Raw genomic sequence first — 18,052 nt, 5'->3', positions numbered from 1 at the left:
ATTATTTTCAGGTCTAAATTTGATTGAGTTCTGCAGCCATTTTATGTCAGCTTCTCCGTTACCTAATTCGAAGGTGGTTCTTGTGTCACTACTTAGGTCTACTAGCCCTGAGAAGACTAGATTAATGGCTGGTGCTCTTAAAATAGGCTTTGTGTGGTCCTTAGTGTGTTAGATTTGTAAATACATTGTGGCAACTCACCTACTAATTCCTCGTGATTCTATATCTCAAACACAAAATGTGAATAAATACACACACACATCCCGAAGATAGAGAAAAGGAATTCATGGTAAGCAGTTACAGTAGTAGAGGAGTCATGAGAGAATTTATACATTTTCCTTTGTCAGTACCTGCTAGAGGGAGATCTCAACATTTTCCTTTGTTAATACCTGCTATAGGGATGGAAAAGAAAGGAATGAAGAAGAAAGACATAGGGAGGAGAGCCCAGAAGTGTTCAGGGTCTGACAGAGAAGATGGAAAGGAAATCACGGTACAAAATGCCCTAAACAGGAGGCGTTGACAGAACTTAGGGACCGACTGGCAGGGAGCCATGAGAAAGAGAAGTCACGGTGATGCCCAAGGTTCTGATCTCTGTGTGAGTTAGACAAGCAACGAGAAGAAGCAGGTTTAGGACAATCCGGGTTTGGGTCTGGAAATGCTGAATTGCACGCCTAGGGGGCGCTGCGTAATAGAGAGTTAGATGAACAGTGACCTGAACCAGACAAGATTTAGAAATCGCCAGAAGAGAGTAGTGACTTGAAGTCCCTAGACTGAATGAGATCACCCAGGCCTGTGGGGGAGAAGGTCCTGGGAAGTACGGAAGGGTGTAGGTAGGATAAACTCTAAGGAGTCTTGGGTGCAATGTAAATGCCCCAAAAGGGTAAGAGTCCAAAAGCCAAAGAATTAAAAGCCAAAGGTTAAAGGGGTTGGAGGTGCTTTCGTCCCATCTTAGTCTTCATTTGACTCCTGCAGGTATTAGTATTATTATTAGACTTTATTTCTTAGACTTGTTTTAAATTTACAGAAAAATTGAGCAGATAGTACAGCAAGTTCCCATATGCCTCCCCTCAGCTTTCTCTTTTATTAACATCTTAACATTGGTATGGTATATTTATTACAATTCATGGACCAATAGTGAAAACATTAATTAAAGTCCATGGTTTATTCAAATTTCCTTACTTTTTACCTAATGTCCTCTTTTTGTTCCAAGATCCCATAGATACCTTATTACATATAGTTGTCCTGTCTCCTTAGGCTCCTCTGTGCTGTGACAGTTTCTCAGATGTTCCTTGTTTTTGATGACCTTGAGAGTAGTTTTTGAGGAGTTTGAGAAGTACTGGTCAGATATAATGTAGGATGCCCCTCTATTGGAATTTGTCTGATGGGTTTCTCATGATAGGCTGGGATTATGGGTTTGGGGGAGGAAGATCATAGAGGCAAGTGCCATTTTCATCACTTCATATCAAGAATACATATTATCGACATAATTGATGACTGTTGATATTGACTTTTATCACCTGATAGAAGTAGTAGTAGAATTACACTCTCCCCTCCCCTACTTCCATCACGTACTCTTTGGAAGGAAGTTGTTATACCATGTTTCCAACATTTAAGGAGGGGGGAGTTATGCTCCCCTTCCTTTAGGGTGGAGTACCTACAATATTTGGATTCTTCTCTGAAGGTCTTGTGAGTAGGTGGTTGTCCACCTGGAGAGAGTCAGTGTTCCTTTGACATTTTAAGAGTTAAAAAAAAAAAGAGCTGTTGAGGAGGCTTGCTTGTTCTCTGCCCCAGCTGTGCCCAACCAAACTCTGCGTTCACAGAAGACTTAGTAGATGTTGTTTCTAATTATCTGGGTTGTGGACCATCTGTGCTTCTGGCATCTTGCTCCTGATGTCAAGCTGGTGGCTGCTCTGTTGGTTGTTAACTAATCCATCCATGGGTGAGAGGGAGAGAGGAAAATCTATAAAACAGTAATGTCAGTTTTGCCATCAGTTAAAATAATTTTCATCATAAAATAATTTTCAAAAGAATTTGTGTAAAAAGAGCCTAGAATTTCTGACTGACCTAAAAGTAAGTTTAGATGGGCTGAATTTCATTTGTCTGTGATGTCTTTGATTTTTCATTTAAAATGGCCTCAGCTACATGGCAAGCATAATGCTGAATAGCTCCCAGTAATTCCATACCACATTGCTCCCCGCCTTTCATACAGCACTTCCCTTTGTCTTAAAAAAACAGCATATACTGTGGGTCTGCCTATATGAGCTATAAGAGAAGCAGAAGGAAAGGACTGAAAAGGAAATAGAGACTCTTGTAAAGGACTCTTCCTAGGCATAAAGTCAAAGCTGGTGAAGTCTATCTATGCTCTGCTTCCATCTGCTCTGCCCTCCATGCTGAACTCTTGTGCTCAGAAGCATGTGAATCACTAGATATAGGACTCGACTGGGATGAAGAGAGAGAGATGGTAGGACAAAAGGGTAAATACCCTGTGTAAGAAAGAATGTTACTTCAATAGGAGCCAGTGACCAACAAGCCAGAGCATTGGAAACTTTGCTGGAAAGGAAGGGGTACTCACTCCCCAGATCCTCCTCCAATGGGCCTGCCAGCATTCCTCACCTTCAGGCCCAGTTCGTCTAACTGATGCTGTTTCTAGGTGCTTCCAGCCCATTGTAAACTCTCCTTTCATCTTCTCTTGTGCTGCCCTCCTCCCTCAGCACTGGCCTCCCTCCCTGGGACCACCTTCATTCACCTCTGTGCCTGCCCAGCCAGTCGCACTCTTCAACACCAAAGTAATGGCCCGCTTGACCCTCCTACTCGTTCAAATTGCTGCTTCACAATCAAGGCTGTCCTCCAGCCGCAAAAGTGGCAGAGTTACTGAGGCAAAATAATCTGTGCCGATTTGCATTCTTTTCCTTGTCATCTCTATTATACAGTATTTATCTGTCAAAATGGATAGAAAGTAAAAACTGTTTTGGAATACAGAAAAAGATGGAAAACTACCCAGTTTGTTTATGAAGCCAGAATACACCTAATATCAAAACCTGTCAGAAATAGCATCCCTCACTCACACACAGAAAAATAACCTTATAGACCAATCTCACTTATGAATATAAATGTAAAATACTACAATATTTCAGATTAACACATAAAACTCAAGAGTGCGTTAGTATAATAATTATATACCACAACAAATTAGGGCTTATCTCAGGAATTAACACAAGGTTAGGTATTAGAAAATTTATTTATGTAATAGATCAAAAAAAATCCAAACAAGAAAAACATTTGATCATTTTTAAGAGCCACCAAAGAGAACATAAGTTAATTCCATTTTCTATAAACATTCTTAATAGTCTTAATATTCTTCATATATAAATACATATATGTATATATATGAAGTCAACAATTTATGTAAAGATAAAATAAAACAAGACTGTCTAATCTCATCACTGTGCTATTTGATACTGTTCTGAAAAATCCAATACAATAAGACTGGAAATTAAAAAAGAATGGGTTACAACTTTTGGAAAGAGAAAGGCAAATTTATCATTGTTTGCAGATATGATTGTATACATAGAAAATTCATGAGAATCAATTCTAAAATAATGAGAATTAATAGAATTCAGAGATATCTCTCGATACAAGACAAATATAAAACATATTTGTAGCCTTCTTATATACTAAGAATAACCAATTATAAGACATAATAAAAATATCCTGATAACATGATAGTTAACATCATGGCTTATGGAACCAGATGCTCTGTTCATCCATTTGCTAACTATGTGAACCTAACCTCTCTGTCCTGTTTCCTCACCCACAAAATAGAAATGTAAATCTTGTAAAGCTGTTAAGACAATTAAATTAGTCAACATGGTAGGTAAAGCATTTAGAATCTACCCTGCACATAGTACGCCTTCAATATGCACTAGCTATTTTAATTAGCATTTTCCCCATTCACAGTGATTACAATAATGCTATCATAAAAAAATGTAGCTGTAATCTTACTGAAAAATGTGAGGAAACTACATAGAGTACAAAATTTTGCTGAGAGGTGTAATTAAAAAATGGAGAAACAAGCCATGTTCTTAGGGGGAAAAAGACTCTTATATCGGTTCTTACCCAATTAATTTCTCACTTTTACAATTCAGTCACAATTTTAATGGAATCTTTTGTTATTTGACACAATGATTCTACTACCATTAATCTGCAATAAAAAGCAGACAAGAGAAGCAAAGAAAAATTTTAAAAAGAGAAGAAAGGAGAGGAAATTTGCTCTATATTTTTAGTCCTTTACCTCAAATCCTTTATGGAATAAACTATATTTAATAAGTAAAGGGCTACAATGTGCAATTGACACAAGAATAGAATAAGAGCTAAACCAAGAGCCCAGAAACAGACTAGTTGTATGTGTATCATGTGTGTGATTAAATATATGAATTTAACTTGTGATAATAACAACTAACATTTATTAAGCCCTTATTTTGTGTCAGGTTCTATGAAGAGCACTTTACATTCACAAGAACCCTGAATCTTCACAAGAACCCTCTGAGGTAGGAAGTGTTATTCATCTATGGGTAAAGGAGCTAAGTGACTTGCCATCTTAAGAAGGAATTTAGATGGGATCAACAAACTTAGGTCAACTGACTCCAGAGCCTTTGATCTTAACCTTAAGACGTTATCTTCTATAATTTTCCTTCTAGAAAGCTATCCTAGACAATCTTCACAAACTATGGCAAAGATTAATTAAGAGAAATGCTTAGTGTGGCATTTTTTGATTACAAAAAATGTGAAACAAGTTGGATATTCCATAGGCATATGATTAAATAAATCATCCCTGCAATGAAATCTTAGGAAGCCATTAAAATCAATGTTGTCAGAGAAAATTTAATAACATGGAGAAATGCTCATGATATGCCATTAAATGATGCCAATCACAAATTGTACATGCAGAATGACCTCAATATATGGGGAAAAATTGTATTTTCCAAATTTTCTACGATCATGTTTATATTATGTGGAAAAAAAATTTTTTTAATGTGTGGAAAACCTCAGATCTCTGCCTGGTCTTTCTGCTTGTTTAAATCCTTTTCTTTTGAAGGCCCCCTCCTCTGTAAGCTCATAGAGCTGTCCAGTCTTCAGCAGTCACTCTTACCTCATAGCAATAATGTGATAGTCCTGGCTAGCCCAGTGGCTCAGGCAGTTGGAGCTCCGTGCTCCTAACTCCGAAAACTACTGGTTTGATTCCCACATTGGCCAGTAGGCTCTCAACCACAAAGTTGACAGTTCGATTCCTCGAGTCCCGCAAGAAATGGTGGGCAGTGCCCCCTGCAACTAAAAAGATTGAACATGGCACCTTGAGCTGAGCTGCCACTGATGGCCCAGTTGGTTGGAGTGTGTCCTCTCAACCACAAGGTTGCTGGTTTGACTCCCACAAGGAATGGTGGGCTGAGCCCCCTGCAACTAGCAACGGCAACTGGACCTGGAGCTGAGATGCGTCCTCCACAACTAAGACTGAAAGGACAACTTGACTTGGAAAAAAGTCTTGGAAGTACACACTGTTCTCCAATAAAGTCCTGTTCCCCTTCCCCAATAAAATCTTTAAAAAAAAAAAGTGTTGGATAATTAAAAATAAAATAATGTAATAGTCCTCCTAGGTGGACTGATATTTATGGAGCCCTACCACCTGCCAGGCATTTTAAATGTATTATCTCACTTAATCCTCAGGACATGATCTTGTGGCATAAGAATTTTTAATATACCCATTTGGTAAATGAGAATACCTAGGTTAATTATCTTGAACAGTTATGCTTTGTTCAAGCATAAATGGAAGGGCCAGAATAAGGATCCAGTTCTTCTGATTCCCAACTCATTGCTTTTTCTTTTGGAATGTTTCCCAAAATGTGGCCCAAGGACCTCGGGGTCTTCCCGAGATCCTTTTGAGGTGCAAGAGGATCTCCTACATGTCTGCATGAGGTCAGATTTTCTTTATTCAACCAAAGCCACATATCAACACAGAAAGCAGATATGAGAATTCAGTTGTTTTCTATTAAACCAGATATCAAGATTTGCAAAAACATAAGTCACCTTTCTCATTAGTTTTTTGTTTTGTTTTGGAAAATAGAGCTATTTTTCATTAAAGTGTCTTATTTATGTTAATATGCAACGAGACCTGAAGAGTTGTGAACAGAGAAATGACAAAATGAAGTGAAAATTACAAAATACTTATGAAAAGCAAATCGAAATCATCATAAAAATTGGCCTGGCAGGATGAGAGGAGGGGCAGTTAGGACAATTTGCAGGGCCCCAAATAAGGACCTGAGTAGGGTGGGGCAGTGGCAGGGGAAGATGCCCATTGGCTATGCTGGCTGGTCTCATGGATGGCAGGACATTGGTGGTCTCCTGGTTTAGGGCCTGGCTCCAGATTTGTAAGCCCAGAGCCTCCATTTGTCAGTAGGCTCCTATGCCTCCAACTTCCTGCAACACTCACCGGAGACCACTATTTGTCGTGCATGGCCAATGTACATGGAGGATAGCACTTTCTAGCTGCAGGGATAGTCATCTGAGGCATTCCCTTCCTAGAGTCAGGGATAATCAAAGCAGTAAACACGATGTTGCTTGGTAGGGCGTATGCATGGACCCAGGGCTTCAGAGGGTCTCAGGTCAGTAGGTTCTGGAGTAAGGCTGCTTGGATTCGTATCCGGACTCTTCAACTTAAAAGCTTTGTGACATTGCACAAGTTACTTGATCTCTCCACACCTTACTTCATTTCCATATTTGTAACATGGAGATGATAACAGTACTTACCTCAGAAGTTTGCTGTGATAATTGTGACTTAATACATGAAATGTGCTTAGAACTCCTGTCTGGTACCTAATTGTTTCAAAGCTCTTGTTTTATGGAGCTTGCAACCAGGCCTGGTTCCTGCCCCCAGTGTATATCCTCTCTCCAGTGACCTAACTCATATCTCTAATTCAGTGTCTCTTTCAAACAGGTTTAGAACTGGACCAAAACCAGAATGCTTGTGAGATGGTTACTTTTACGTATGTCAACTTGACTAGCCTATAATCCCCAGTTATTTAATCAGACACTAATCTAGGTGTTGCAGTGATGATGTGGTATAGATGTGGTTAACATCTACAATCAGTTGACTTTGAGTACCCTAGATGTGTTATCTAATCAAAGGCCTTAAGAGCAAAACCAGGTTTCCCAGAGAAATTTTGCCTCAAGACGGCGACATGCCGTACAAATTTCTGACTTGCCAGCCCCACCATCATGAGCCAATTCCTTAAAATAAATCTTATTTTTTATATTAGGTTGGTGCAAAAGTAATTGCAGTTTAAAAGGTTAAAAATAATTGCAAAACCATAATTACTTTTCCACCAACCTAATATATAAATATATGTAACGGGTTCTGTTTCTCTGGAGAACCCTGACCTTACTGTTTAGGTAACGCTTTTCTAAACTCTGGGCTGATCATTTACTTCGGTTACACGTTCTTTCTTCAGCCAAGCTTAGTACATATAGGTCTAAATTTTGGATGTATTTTTCTGAGACCAGGACTTATTTAGCCACTTTGGCTGGACCTCAGACACTTGAATATAAAGCATCTTTTAGGGTAAATTATTTCTACAGGTTGCTAATCTCATCCATGATGAGTCACCCCCTATATTTTCACTGACTCAAGGTAGGAGACCCGATCTGTCAGTTCCCTTAACAAATCCTAGCTCAGATCATTCAAAATGGTAATGTTAAAAGACTCTTCATGGGGTGAGGGGCCCCACAGGGAAGCTGGACCTCAGGGATTCCCCTCCTTTGGGGACCATCAGGCTGATCTCTAAGGGGTGGTGGGTTTCCTATTTGTGGTGGCTGAGGAAAAATGCAGGGTTATTCCTCAGGAGAGGGGACAGATTTTATTTGTCTGAGACACCCATAGTTTCCTTATGGACAGCGATCCTATTTCAATTTCTGGATGTGGTTTACTTTGCCTCTCATTATGGAGGAAGAATCAACAAGACTTGCTTCTGATCAGATGTGGTAAAAGACTAGTGAAGAAAGCTATGACTGTAAAAGAATGAAGGAGAGGCAATAAATTAAATCTTTTCTGAAAAATGTGAGGGGGAGAGGGCAGCTAAGGTCCAAGACGCCAACCCTCAGCAATCTCTGTCACACAGCCCCTGTGCTTGCCTTCAGGTCTCCCCTTCCATCTATTCCACAATAGACCACAGAACACATGTGAACGGCTCCTCCTGCAAACCTTCCATCTCCAGTCAGTGTGAAGAATGAAAGGATCCACACAAACCACGTGGTGCCGAGACAATGAACACCCCTTGTGTCCCTTTCCCCCATCATGGAACTGTTGTGAAAGATTTTTTTTCTACCTAACTTCATTCATAAGCTCAGTAATTAATTCCTTTTTTTCATGAAATAACTAGAATGTACTGTCCTTATTTCAAATACCAAAACCTAACATGGTTCACGATGAGCCCCTAATTAAATGAGGAAATGCTGAATGCCATAACACCAGGAAGAGCTATTTTGAGATATTTGATGTTCATTTCCAAGCGCTATTAACTACAAAAGGAAGATGTACTTCTATACATTAGCAATCTGGCAGTTACCACCTTAACCGAGCAATCAAATGCAGCATTATTGAGACATCCTGACCTGATGTGGCTGGCTCCGGGGTGATGTAATGTGAAGTATAGAGTGTCATCTATTAAGTGTTCTTTGCCAAAATGTTTACCCTGAATCTAATAAAGTCTGTAGACCTACTTCCAGTTTACAGGAAATGTAGGCTTACCGCACTGTCCAATAGAACTTTTAGCAATGATATAAATATTTGTATATCTGCACTGTCTAATACAGTAACCACCAACCTATTGAAAGTATAATTTTATTTCATTTTAATTATCTTCAATTTGAATTTTAACAGTCACATGTGGCTAGTGGTTACTATACTGGACAGGAGAGGAACAAGGTAGCCACCACAGGAAACAATTAGACAATGGGACATTCTACAAGGTAACACACCTTGAGTTTTCAGAAAGTCAATTTCAAATAAAAAAGTGGGAGGAATGTTCTATTTTAAAATAAATTAAAGAAACCTAATAGCCACATGTAATACATGAAACTTTATTGGGCCCCAGACCAGGAAAAAATTGGGGAAACTTGAATATGACCTCAATAATAGGTATTATAAAATTATTAATTTTTAGGTGTAATAATTGTATTAGTTATGCAGGGGAATGCCCTTATTTTTTAGTTGCCTGCTTACGTATTTAAGGAATGAAATGTCATAATGTCCGCAACTTACTATAAAATGGTTTGGAAAAAAATAGTCTATATAACTACATCTTTATCCATCTAGATGGGGGAGTAGGAAGAGAAAAGCAAAATGGTTGCAATTGTTGAATCTAGGTTAAGAGTATACTGGTGCTATGGTACTATTCTTTAAACTTTTCTATAGATTTGAAAACTTTCCCCAAAAAAAGTTGGGAGAAAAAAACTATAGAATAAGCAATACTGAATAAGTCTTTTTTTCTATTAATCTATTTGCTATTTGTTTATTGTGTGTGGGCCAACATTTGCTTATAGATAAATGGTAGTAAGCATCATTTAAAGAAAAATTTAAAGTTGAATCAAAAGAACTCAATTTTTCCTCTAAATCAATCCAAGACCATCATTATTTGACCTTAGCAGAATGCCTTGCCAAGTCTCCCTGGAAAGTAGTTTGAGAAGCTGAGTAGACTCTTTTAAATAAGGATAGTCTTCTGCTTCTGTTTTCAGTCCCTGGTTTTGACATCCATCAGGGCTCTGACTTGTTCTAAGCTAAGTAGACCATGGAACTTGGTTCCTCATGGTGGTCTCCTCCCACCCTCTGATTTTGGAGAAAGAATTAACCCTCCAACCACACCAGAGGGTACCAGGAGCACAAGAAGCTTGTGCCCGTTCCTGTAACAAGAGCTGAATGCCCGGCTGCCGTATCGTAACACCCCCACTGAGAGCCACAGTGACAGAATAGCTCCCTAACCACCTTAGCATCTAGCACCCTGAGGGAGACTATAGTTCAAGAGCAAGCCCAGTTTTAATCTACTCTTGCTCTGGAAGAAGCCTCAAACGCTCCACGTGGGCAGGCTGGCACTTCTACCTCCCACCCTTTGTGTAAGCATTGGAGATCTGTCTCTATTTGGATCCACTCAGTACCCCCCTCCTTACCCACACAGCCTTTGATGTTCTTTTTCCATCTTTCCCCAAAGGAAAAAAGACTAAAATCCTAAGACACGATATTATCAATTTGTTTAGGAGATAATCAAATATAATACAGGGTCGACACTGAAAAATAGCTGTACATAAAATTATATAAATCGCCTAAATTTTCCAGAAGAGACTCAGTCATTTTAACAAGAGAAACCAGGAGGGTGCCTAAATGACTGCAGTGTTTCAAGCAAGTGTCCCCACACTCCCTTGAGTGAAGACAGCCCCAGGTAGAGGTGGTTCTTTTTACCAGGAAGAGGCAGCAGCAGCACCTATGCAGAAACTGGGCCTCCTGGCCCTGCCAACGCTCAGCGGTAGGCCTTGCTGAACTCCTGGAGTGCCCAGCGCTTGTTCTCAGTTGCCTGCTTCAGCTGGGTGTACTCTTTTACCAGCCTGTCAAACTCCTCCCCAAGGACCTCATAGGTGTTTAGGACCTGCCGGGACTTCTCCATGTCTTGTTCTTGTAGACGAATGGCCCCCTCCAAACGGTCTCTTCAACCCAGGCACAGAAGATACAATATAATGAAAGTAGACAAGAATGGGAACATGTTAAAATGAATGAGTCTTGAGAGTATGGGAACCGGCTCTGAATTATGGTACCAAACTCTTGCGAGTTCTCACCTAATGAGACGATGAACTTCCACTTTCTCAGCAGTGTACGTGTCAGACAAAATCTTTAGCTCCTCCATCCTGACAGAGGGAAGAAAGAAATGTCAAGATGAGGATCTCTGACAGCAGGAGAGTGAGGATGGGACACAGTACCTGCCCAAGATCAAGGTATGGGCTAAGTAGTGGCAGGACACACAAGGTGACTCTGAATTCCTGAGCAATTTATCTCACAATCAAGCACCATTTTCAGAAAGTTTTAAAATAAAAGACTCAAGCATGTTGAAAGCTTTCAGGTAATCTGAAGGCTAATGCCACTGTGTGTCATTTACAGGATACCCACAAGGTGCTAGGCATGGTGGGGGAAAGAGAGATGAGGGCAAGGATTGGAGGGAGTGATGTATGACACAGCGTCCCTTAGAACCAAAGCAGTCATAGCTCACCTCAGCTTAAGGATCATGGCACTGCACTTGATCTCCAGGTACTGGGCATTGATACGGTCTAGCTCAGACTGAGTCTTCAGCCGATGTTCCTGAAGAAGCCTCTGCAGCAAGGCGAGGCAGCGGAGAAGCACCTGAGCTCCCAGGAGGCAGGAGAAAGAAGGCGTAAAGAAAATGTAGTAGAGAAAAAGGCAGAGCAGAAATCCTTGGCTTCCCCAAAGATGCGCATGGGGTCAGGGTAAAGGAGAGAAGGCCATCCCGCTGCTCTGACAAACCTGGGAGTAGATGCCACTCTTCTTCTCCAGCAGCACCATCTGCTCCTTCTGCTGGCTCTTGGCATCCTGGCACTGCTGCCTGTCACCCACCAGGACCTCTGCCAGTTTCCACACCTTTGCTGCCTTCAGAGTTTCACTATCTGAATCTGGGCAAAGAGACAAAGGACTGAATAGGCAAACTCTAATCTAATGGCTACAGACCTTTTAAGGCTATTTCTCAGTGCCCCTATCTTACATGTAGCCCAACAAAGTCTGTCTTCTTCCAGGTTTTCTTTTGATGTCTTGTTAAAAATGGCGCAGTTCTTATAATTCTCTTCAGTCTTAACTTTAATACCAGATTTAGCCCTTAATTCTTAAATCATAGAAATAAAGATAAGGGAAACTTTCTTCCCTATTTCATTCTGATTCTCCTGAGAAGAATGAATTCATCCTTCCCAGCAGCAAGAGGACACTCCAGCTTGGCACCTTGCTGAATAAAAAGTTCTCACAAAATTCCATGTTTTTATTCTACCAGCAAGGAAACACACAAATAAGCATCTCCTAAGTCTCTAGTGTCTCCCAACTTCTGTCCCAAATCTAAAATTCAAATACATTATGCTTGAAAGAGCCGCCCAGGAGCCCTGAAGACCAGTTGTGAACAGAACACAGAGAGCCAGCACTTACCCGAATTGGGATCATGGTAGCAGAGCAGAGTGAAACATTTCTTCTTGAGCTGCTTCTCCACTTCGAGTGGGAGCCGAGCTCTCATCCACACAAAATCCTACAGCCACAGAAGCAACAAGAGATGCAAATAGACTGTTAGAACTAAGAGGATCCAGCCAATGAATATATGATAATAATCTTAATGATAACCAAAGGAAATGCATTAAGAAACATCAGGGAGATTCATTTTTAGCCTATCAAATTAGAAAAGAATAAATGAATGTCAAGATCCCAGATTGATGAAAATGTGGGGAACTAGAGACACTGGGAACACCTTTGTGGAAAGCAGTTTGGCAATAAGTACCAGTATGTTCTATGTGTGTATCTTTTGACTCAGTGATCTCACTTTGAGCACTAACTCTTGGGAAATAATCATACAAGGGCCAAGACACATAAACTAGTATGTTCATATCAGTGTGGTTTAACAGGAAAAATGTGGAAACCACCTTAAATTGATATCCATCAATAAGGTTAAACAAATTATGCTACATCCATATAATGGAATCCTGTCAGTGATTTAAACGGATGCTATAAGAACACTAAGCCCTAACTACGCACCTGGACACTGTGCTTTAGGAAGTATCACCTTATCAGACTTTAAAAAAAAGGCTAAAATATATTAAGTGAAACAGATTATACTCTCTGTATAAACACGGAGGGTATAATACCACTTATGTCAAGCTGTATATGATACTGTACTTATTTCTAGATGTAATACTTCAGCTTTTACTTTCTTCTGTGTAAGATTTTTCTTATTAAGTTGACCACCATGAATGTGTATCATTTTTATAAAAAGATAAAGCTGAACAAAAAAAATGTCTAAATATGTAGGAGAAATTAAGCCATTTTGTTTCTTTGGTCCCAATACCCGCCAGCCCCCAACCTCTGAGGGTGGCATGAGCTCCAGAAGGTCCGCTTTCTCCAGTCCTAGCAGTGGAGGCATCTCTCTCTCCTGGCTAGGACCTAAGAGCTGTGTCAGTTCAGTCACAAGTAGTCGCTGTTCAAGGGTCTGATGGAACTGAGAGAATAAAAACAAAAAGAGGTTACTATAGAACTTCTCGCACTACCTTCCTTCCGTCCTCACAAACCACCTCTTCACATATTTCCAAAGTCCTCAACATGTCATCTCCTACAGATAACTGCTCAGCTGCCAGTGGCTTCTCCTGTTAATCTTTCTTTTCAAAACCCTGACTACATACCCCACTGCCTCCCCCAAAACTACAGTCCATTTATTTTTGAAAACCATTACATGAAGCTCCTATTTCCCCAAGATCATATTATCAGATGAAGCCAAAGTTAGCCTGGTCATTCCTATACCTGGCAACCAACCCCTACTTCATCTCTTCTGCCTCACCTTTTTATCCTCAGAAGTTACATCTGTGTCTTGTGTCTTCACATAATAGTCCACAAGCAGCTCTTGAATGACTCTCTGCAAAACCTCAGACCTCAGCCATGTTGTCTTATGCAGTCGAACTTCCTTCCAGGCCTAGGAAACAAAAAAAAAAAACCCAGGTAGGAACCTCTCAGAAGATTTTTCCTTCCTCTTATCATCCCTTCACGCAGGACTCTTACCTGGGCCTGTTCCTTTGCCAGGGAGAGGCTTAAGCCACTCTCATCCACGTGTTGTGAGAGACTCAGAAGCAATTTGCTGAAGTGTGGGTTCTGTAACAGGTCCTCTTCACGCAGGTTACAAGGAGGAAGCTGTTTGCTGCATACTTAATGGAGTGTCCCCATTGGGACAAAAAAAGCAAAAGTATGGACTCTTAATTTATATATTTGAGCATAACTTAGCTAAATACTCATTTCCAAAAAACCCCTAGTTTTTTGGTAGAGAAATTTTCTAAATCTAATGAAATTAGAAAATATATATATCCACAAATAAACTAGAGGCAATACTCAAAGTATCAAGCATTTATATTACATACAAGGTCATTAATCAAGAATTAGGGAATGAGTCTCTAATAAAACTAAAATCTTAGAAAATGAAAATGCTGTTGGAAAGTATGAGGCAAATAGCAATCAAGAATAAAGGACCCTTTAATAGAGATCACGCCAGTACCCAAAACGCCTCATTCTCACAGAATAATCAAAGTTCTTGAGGAAGTAAAAAAAAAAAAACACCCACATGTGTAAAGGTCCAAGCTCTAATTTTGGATGTGATCTCTAATCGCATAAGCAAGAATGAGATAAAGTATACTCTTACTAAGAGTTAGTAAAAAATTTAACCAACCAAATTATCCTTATTGTAAATAGAATTGAGTAACCCATGTGGATGCAGAACAACACATACATGAGAAAAAGTGCAAGACACTGGGACCATCTTGTTATTTCATTTGCTCAGGGGGCTTTCTTTCCATCATTTCCAACATGCTTTCTGCTGGGGTCTTGTTTTATTCCTACTTACCAAACACTCAAATTTTCATTCTTTGAACCATCATACCCAAAGTCCTTTTAAAGAATAAGAAATCTCTTTTTTTTCCTCCCAAGTCATTGAAGGATCAATATGGAAATGGTCAAAATATGGAAGACTCAAGTTCTTGAAGGATTTAACATTATTGAAGGATTTAAGATATAGAAAGGACTTGAGATATGGAAAGAATTTAAGACCTGGAAGGATCTGAGATTCTGGAGAACAAGATAAGAGAAAATTCAAGACAAGGGTAGGAAAGAAGCTTTTAAGGAGTTTGCTGGCCACCCTTATCTTCAGGATATGCTTGCTCACACAGCATGGGAGCATCTTGAGATTTTAGTGTATTGCACAAGCAGGTATTAAACAGAAGTCAGTGTAACCTGTTTTCCAATAAGAATCTTCATGTATTCTAATTTCCCTAGAAACATAAGCTTCTGTGAGAGAAACCATACTGGTGAACATTATAAATCCTTTTCATGATAGAAGGTAAGAATCTGGATAAGCCCTCTCCTGATAAGCCACCAAAACTCTTGCAAATGGCTATCTTTACCTTGTTGGAGTATTTCCATCCCTTCTCCAGGTGAGCAGAAATCCCCGGATGCCATCTGATTGTCTTGGGATTCTTATCTGTGGAACCAAGCGAAAGAAAAGATGAATAAACTGGCTGTCTATTCCAGAGAAAATTACCTTAGGTTCAAATTTCTGTTGTCTACACTTGGGGAGGAACCTCAGGGATGCCTCTCTCTGGGAGATACTGTATCACACATTCTGGGTCCCAAGCTCTTACACAAGCTTTATGGACAGACTTATCAGTGGCAAAACATTTTGCATTCTAACAACATAAATTTTCCATTTATTACAAGCTGTCGAAAAAGGAACCTACTTAGCAAAGTAAACTTTCCAATTCACTAGTCTAAACAGGAGAATGCCCCTTCTCCCCACCATGATGTCTAAGTTAAAACTGAGCTGCTACTTTCCGGTTATGAGTGAACTGGGGAAAGGAAAAAAGGAATCAAAGTCTACTCCCCCCCACACTCCACCCCCACCCCAAATCACTCAGCTATTTAACTCCACGATAGTTTCCTGCGCTTCTTTAACTTGTCCTTTCATCTAAGATCTATTGGTAGTTTTTGACCATGAACTCCAGAAACATCCTTCAGTTCATTCCTCCAGGAATTCAAGTGTTCATTCCACACTTGAACAACAACTGGTTGTCACATCAACAGCATTAATAAAGAACACCTGGAGGAAAGAGCATGACAAGAATACTGACAGGGAGGTCAGTGCCATCAGAGTAATGCAAAGTATAGTTAATGTGACTATGGGGTGTTTTGCCCAAACATAGAGTACACCGAAAAGAAGGACATCGACACAAAGGGGAAGTAAAGATGGGCACAATTTGGGCTCTGGAGACCAAATTTTTCCCTTGACATTATCTTCCATTTTTCTGCTCCATCCCTCCCTTCTAACGTATCAAACTCCAAAGGGCAACTGAGCCTCTCAAAGCAGAACAGACCTAGAAGGTTATGATTTAACACTTCATGTTCACAGACCATTTGGTTTGCTTCTTCATTTTATGAGTAATATCAAAGTAACTACTCATTTGTTTTGTAACATGGTCTAGACCGGAACCCAGCTGAGGAGTCAGAATGCTAGGACTTAATTTGCAGCTCAGCCATGTTCTGTGTGAATTTAAAGAAAATGTGTTTTTTTTGTGCCAAACGTTTTTCCACCTGCAAAACTGAGATAACGATTCCTGCCTTGCAGAGACGTTAAGAATTAACACAATCTACCTGTCAACAAAAGCCATGACTTAGTTAAGCTCAGTGTTTTAGCAACTGTTTATTGTTGATCTATTATTTGCAGGCAAATTTCACACACAAAAATGAGGACCACCCTAAATTTCAAAAAAGTCAGCTGTTCTTCCCTCCCTAGCTGTTCTTCTCCCTAGAGAATTACCCTCTTGGGTTTTTTAGGGTGCTCTTCTTTACCCTTTTTAAATGTTAGAAGGCGTGAACGGCGGCGGCAATCAGGTTCGATTCTCCACCCTCTGCACTCAGACGTGTTAAAACGCGGCTACAGGGACCCAAGCATTTAAATGTTTTGACTCAGACCATCTTTTAAATTCCTAGCGCTGTCTTTACACGCTGCACTGAATGTTAAATTGATTTTACAGGTATTTTCACAAGATGTGACCCTTACGGGGCCCAAGATGAATCAATATGCGGAGCGGGCTCTCAGGCGCCTACTTCCCTCCTGTCTGGGCAGCCAAGGATCCCCAAGGGCGAGGGAGGCCTCGGCGGCCGGAGACCGGGGACTGGCCTGACTGACACTCCCCACCCAGGGCTCCTCTCCCCCGCAGCGCCGCCCGGACCGTCTGGGGCAAACCTGCACACCACGCGGCCGCGGCAGCTCCGGAGGCAGTGCGGGGCGGGCAGGTCCGCATCCGGGCTCCGGGACTTCTCACTACAGCCCCGCGTGGGGGTGGGGGGACGCTGGGCCTCGGAACACGGCGAGGGACGATCACGCGAGGGGAAAGAGCCGCAAGGGCCGCGGAGGTCGCGTGGGAGGGGCGGGGTGGGGCCACGCTCGAGGCGGGAACTGTAGGCCCCGCCCCTCGCCTGGCGCGCGCCCCGAGACGCCAACGGCCGCAGGTTCCGCGTTTTGGCCTCGGCTCTGGGGTCGGGAGTGATCCCTGGAAGGCTTCCTTGTCCTTTCCCCTGGGTGCCTACCCCTTGTTGAGGGCAAACGTTGGGAAAGTGGTATTGACTGCCAACTTTTATTGACGGCTTACGATGAGTCAGGCACTAAGCCGAAGGTTCACTTGCTTTGCTTCGCCTCATTTAGTTCTCGCTACGAGGAAGTCACTGTCATACCCATTTTACAAAGGGGAAAACTAAGGCACAAAGAAGTTAAGTGTCTTATTCAGGGTCGCGGCTGGCAGATTCGAAACCTGATCCAACGGCCCCCCTGAACCTCCCCAGACCTGCCGCAGCCCCCCCACCCCCCACACACGCCGGAGAGTCTTCTCCGTCGCTCGCTGCACGCCAGCCCCGTTGTCCCGATGTCCCTTGGGTCGGTTTCCTCTCGAATTTTCCCCTCCAGGCTCCTCTGCCCTCTCCTTTATCTCACATAAATCATTCACCTCTCTCTTTTTTTTTTAACTATGTGGAATTTATCACTTGCTTAACAACTGGAGCTGGGGGTCCCAAGGCTTTTTGGTAACTCCGTTGTGTCAAGGTTCTTTGCAATTTCCTTTGCATTCCCCTCATAGTCACGGGTGGCTTCAGAAGTCCAAGAAGTACATCCTTTGAACACGTCCCAAGCCAGACGAAGAGCCTTCTTCCTATAACAATAGGGGTGGGGATCT

General features: G+C 41.3%; 1 protein-coding gene across 4 annotated transcripts; it reads right to left on the bottom strand.

The window, feature by feature from the left end:
- Positions 1 to 975: 975 nt before the first annotated feature.
- On the bottom strand, positions 976 to 17,247 carry HAUS4 (HAUS augmin like complex subunit 4). Of its 4 annotated transcripts, none has more exons than XR_013993457.1 (11): positions 17,071 to 17,236; positions 15,233 to 15,309; positions 13,845 to 13,987; positions 13,627 to 13,758; positions 13,156 to 13,290; positions 12,234 to 12,330; positions 11,571 to 11,716; positions 11,299 to 11,429; positions 10,871 to 10,939; positions 10,500 to 10,741; positions 976 to 1,958 (listed from the first exon to the last, which is right to left on the bottom strand). XR_013993457.1 is itself a non-coding variant. In XM_081050065.1 (10 exons), exons 2-10 carry the CDS (start codon positions 15,285 to 15,287, stop codon positions 10,558 to 10,560), a joined length of 1,092 nt encoding a protein of 363 aa, XP_080906191.1. In that variant the 5' UTR covers positions 15,288 to 15,309; positions 17,071 to 17,247; the 3' UTR covers positions 9,112 to 10,557. The 4 variants fall into 4 exon arrangements, 2 of the variants coding, with proteins under 2 accessions (XP_080906191.1, XP_080906192.1); XR_013993458.1 differs by having other exon boundaries at positions 17,079 to 17,158; XM_081050065.1 differs by lacking the exon at positions 976 to 1,958 and having other exon boundaries at positions 9,112 to 10,741; positions 17,071 to 17,247.
- Positions 17,248 to 18,052: the final 805 nt, after the last annotated feature.

The sequence above is a fragment of the Rhinolophus hipposideros genome (genome assembly GCF_964194185.1).
Source record: "Rhinolophus hipposideros genome assembly, chromosome: 5".
NCBI classification, from domain to species: Eukaryota; Metazoa; Chordata; class Mammalia; order Chiroptera; family Rhinolophidae; genus Rhinolophus; species Rhinolophus hipposideros.
Note: the sequence above shows the minus strand (reverse complement) of the source record. Positions and strands in the feature narration are given on the sequence as shown.

Excerpts from the sequence above, each read along its gene's own strand:
- HAUS4 (XM_081050065.1), bottom strand. The coding sequence starts at position 15,287 with ATGGCATCCGGGGATTTCTGCTCACCTGGAGAAGGGATGGAAATACTC. Across the intron at positions 13,988-15,232 it reads GATGGAAATACTCCAACAAG|TATGCAGCAAACAGCTTCCT; the intron begins GTAAAGATAGCC and ends CACTCCATTAAG. Across the intron at positions 10,742-10,870 it reads GAAGTTCATCGTCTCATTAG|AGACCGTTTGGAGGGGGCCA; the intron begins GTGAGAACTCGC and ends CCTGGGTTGAAG.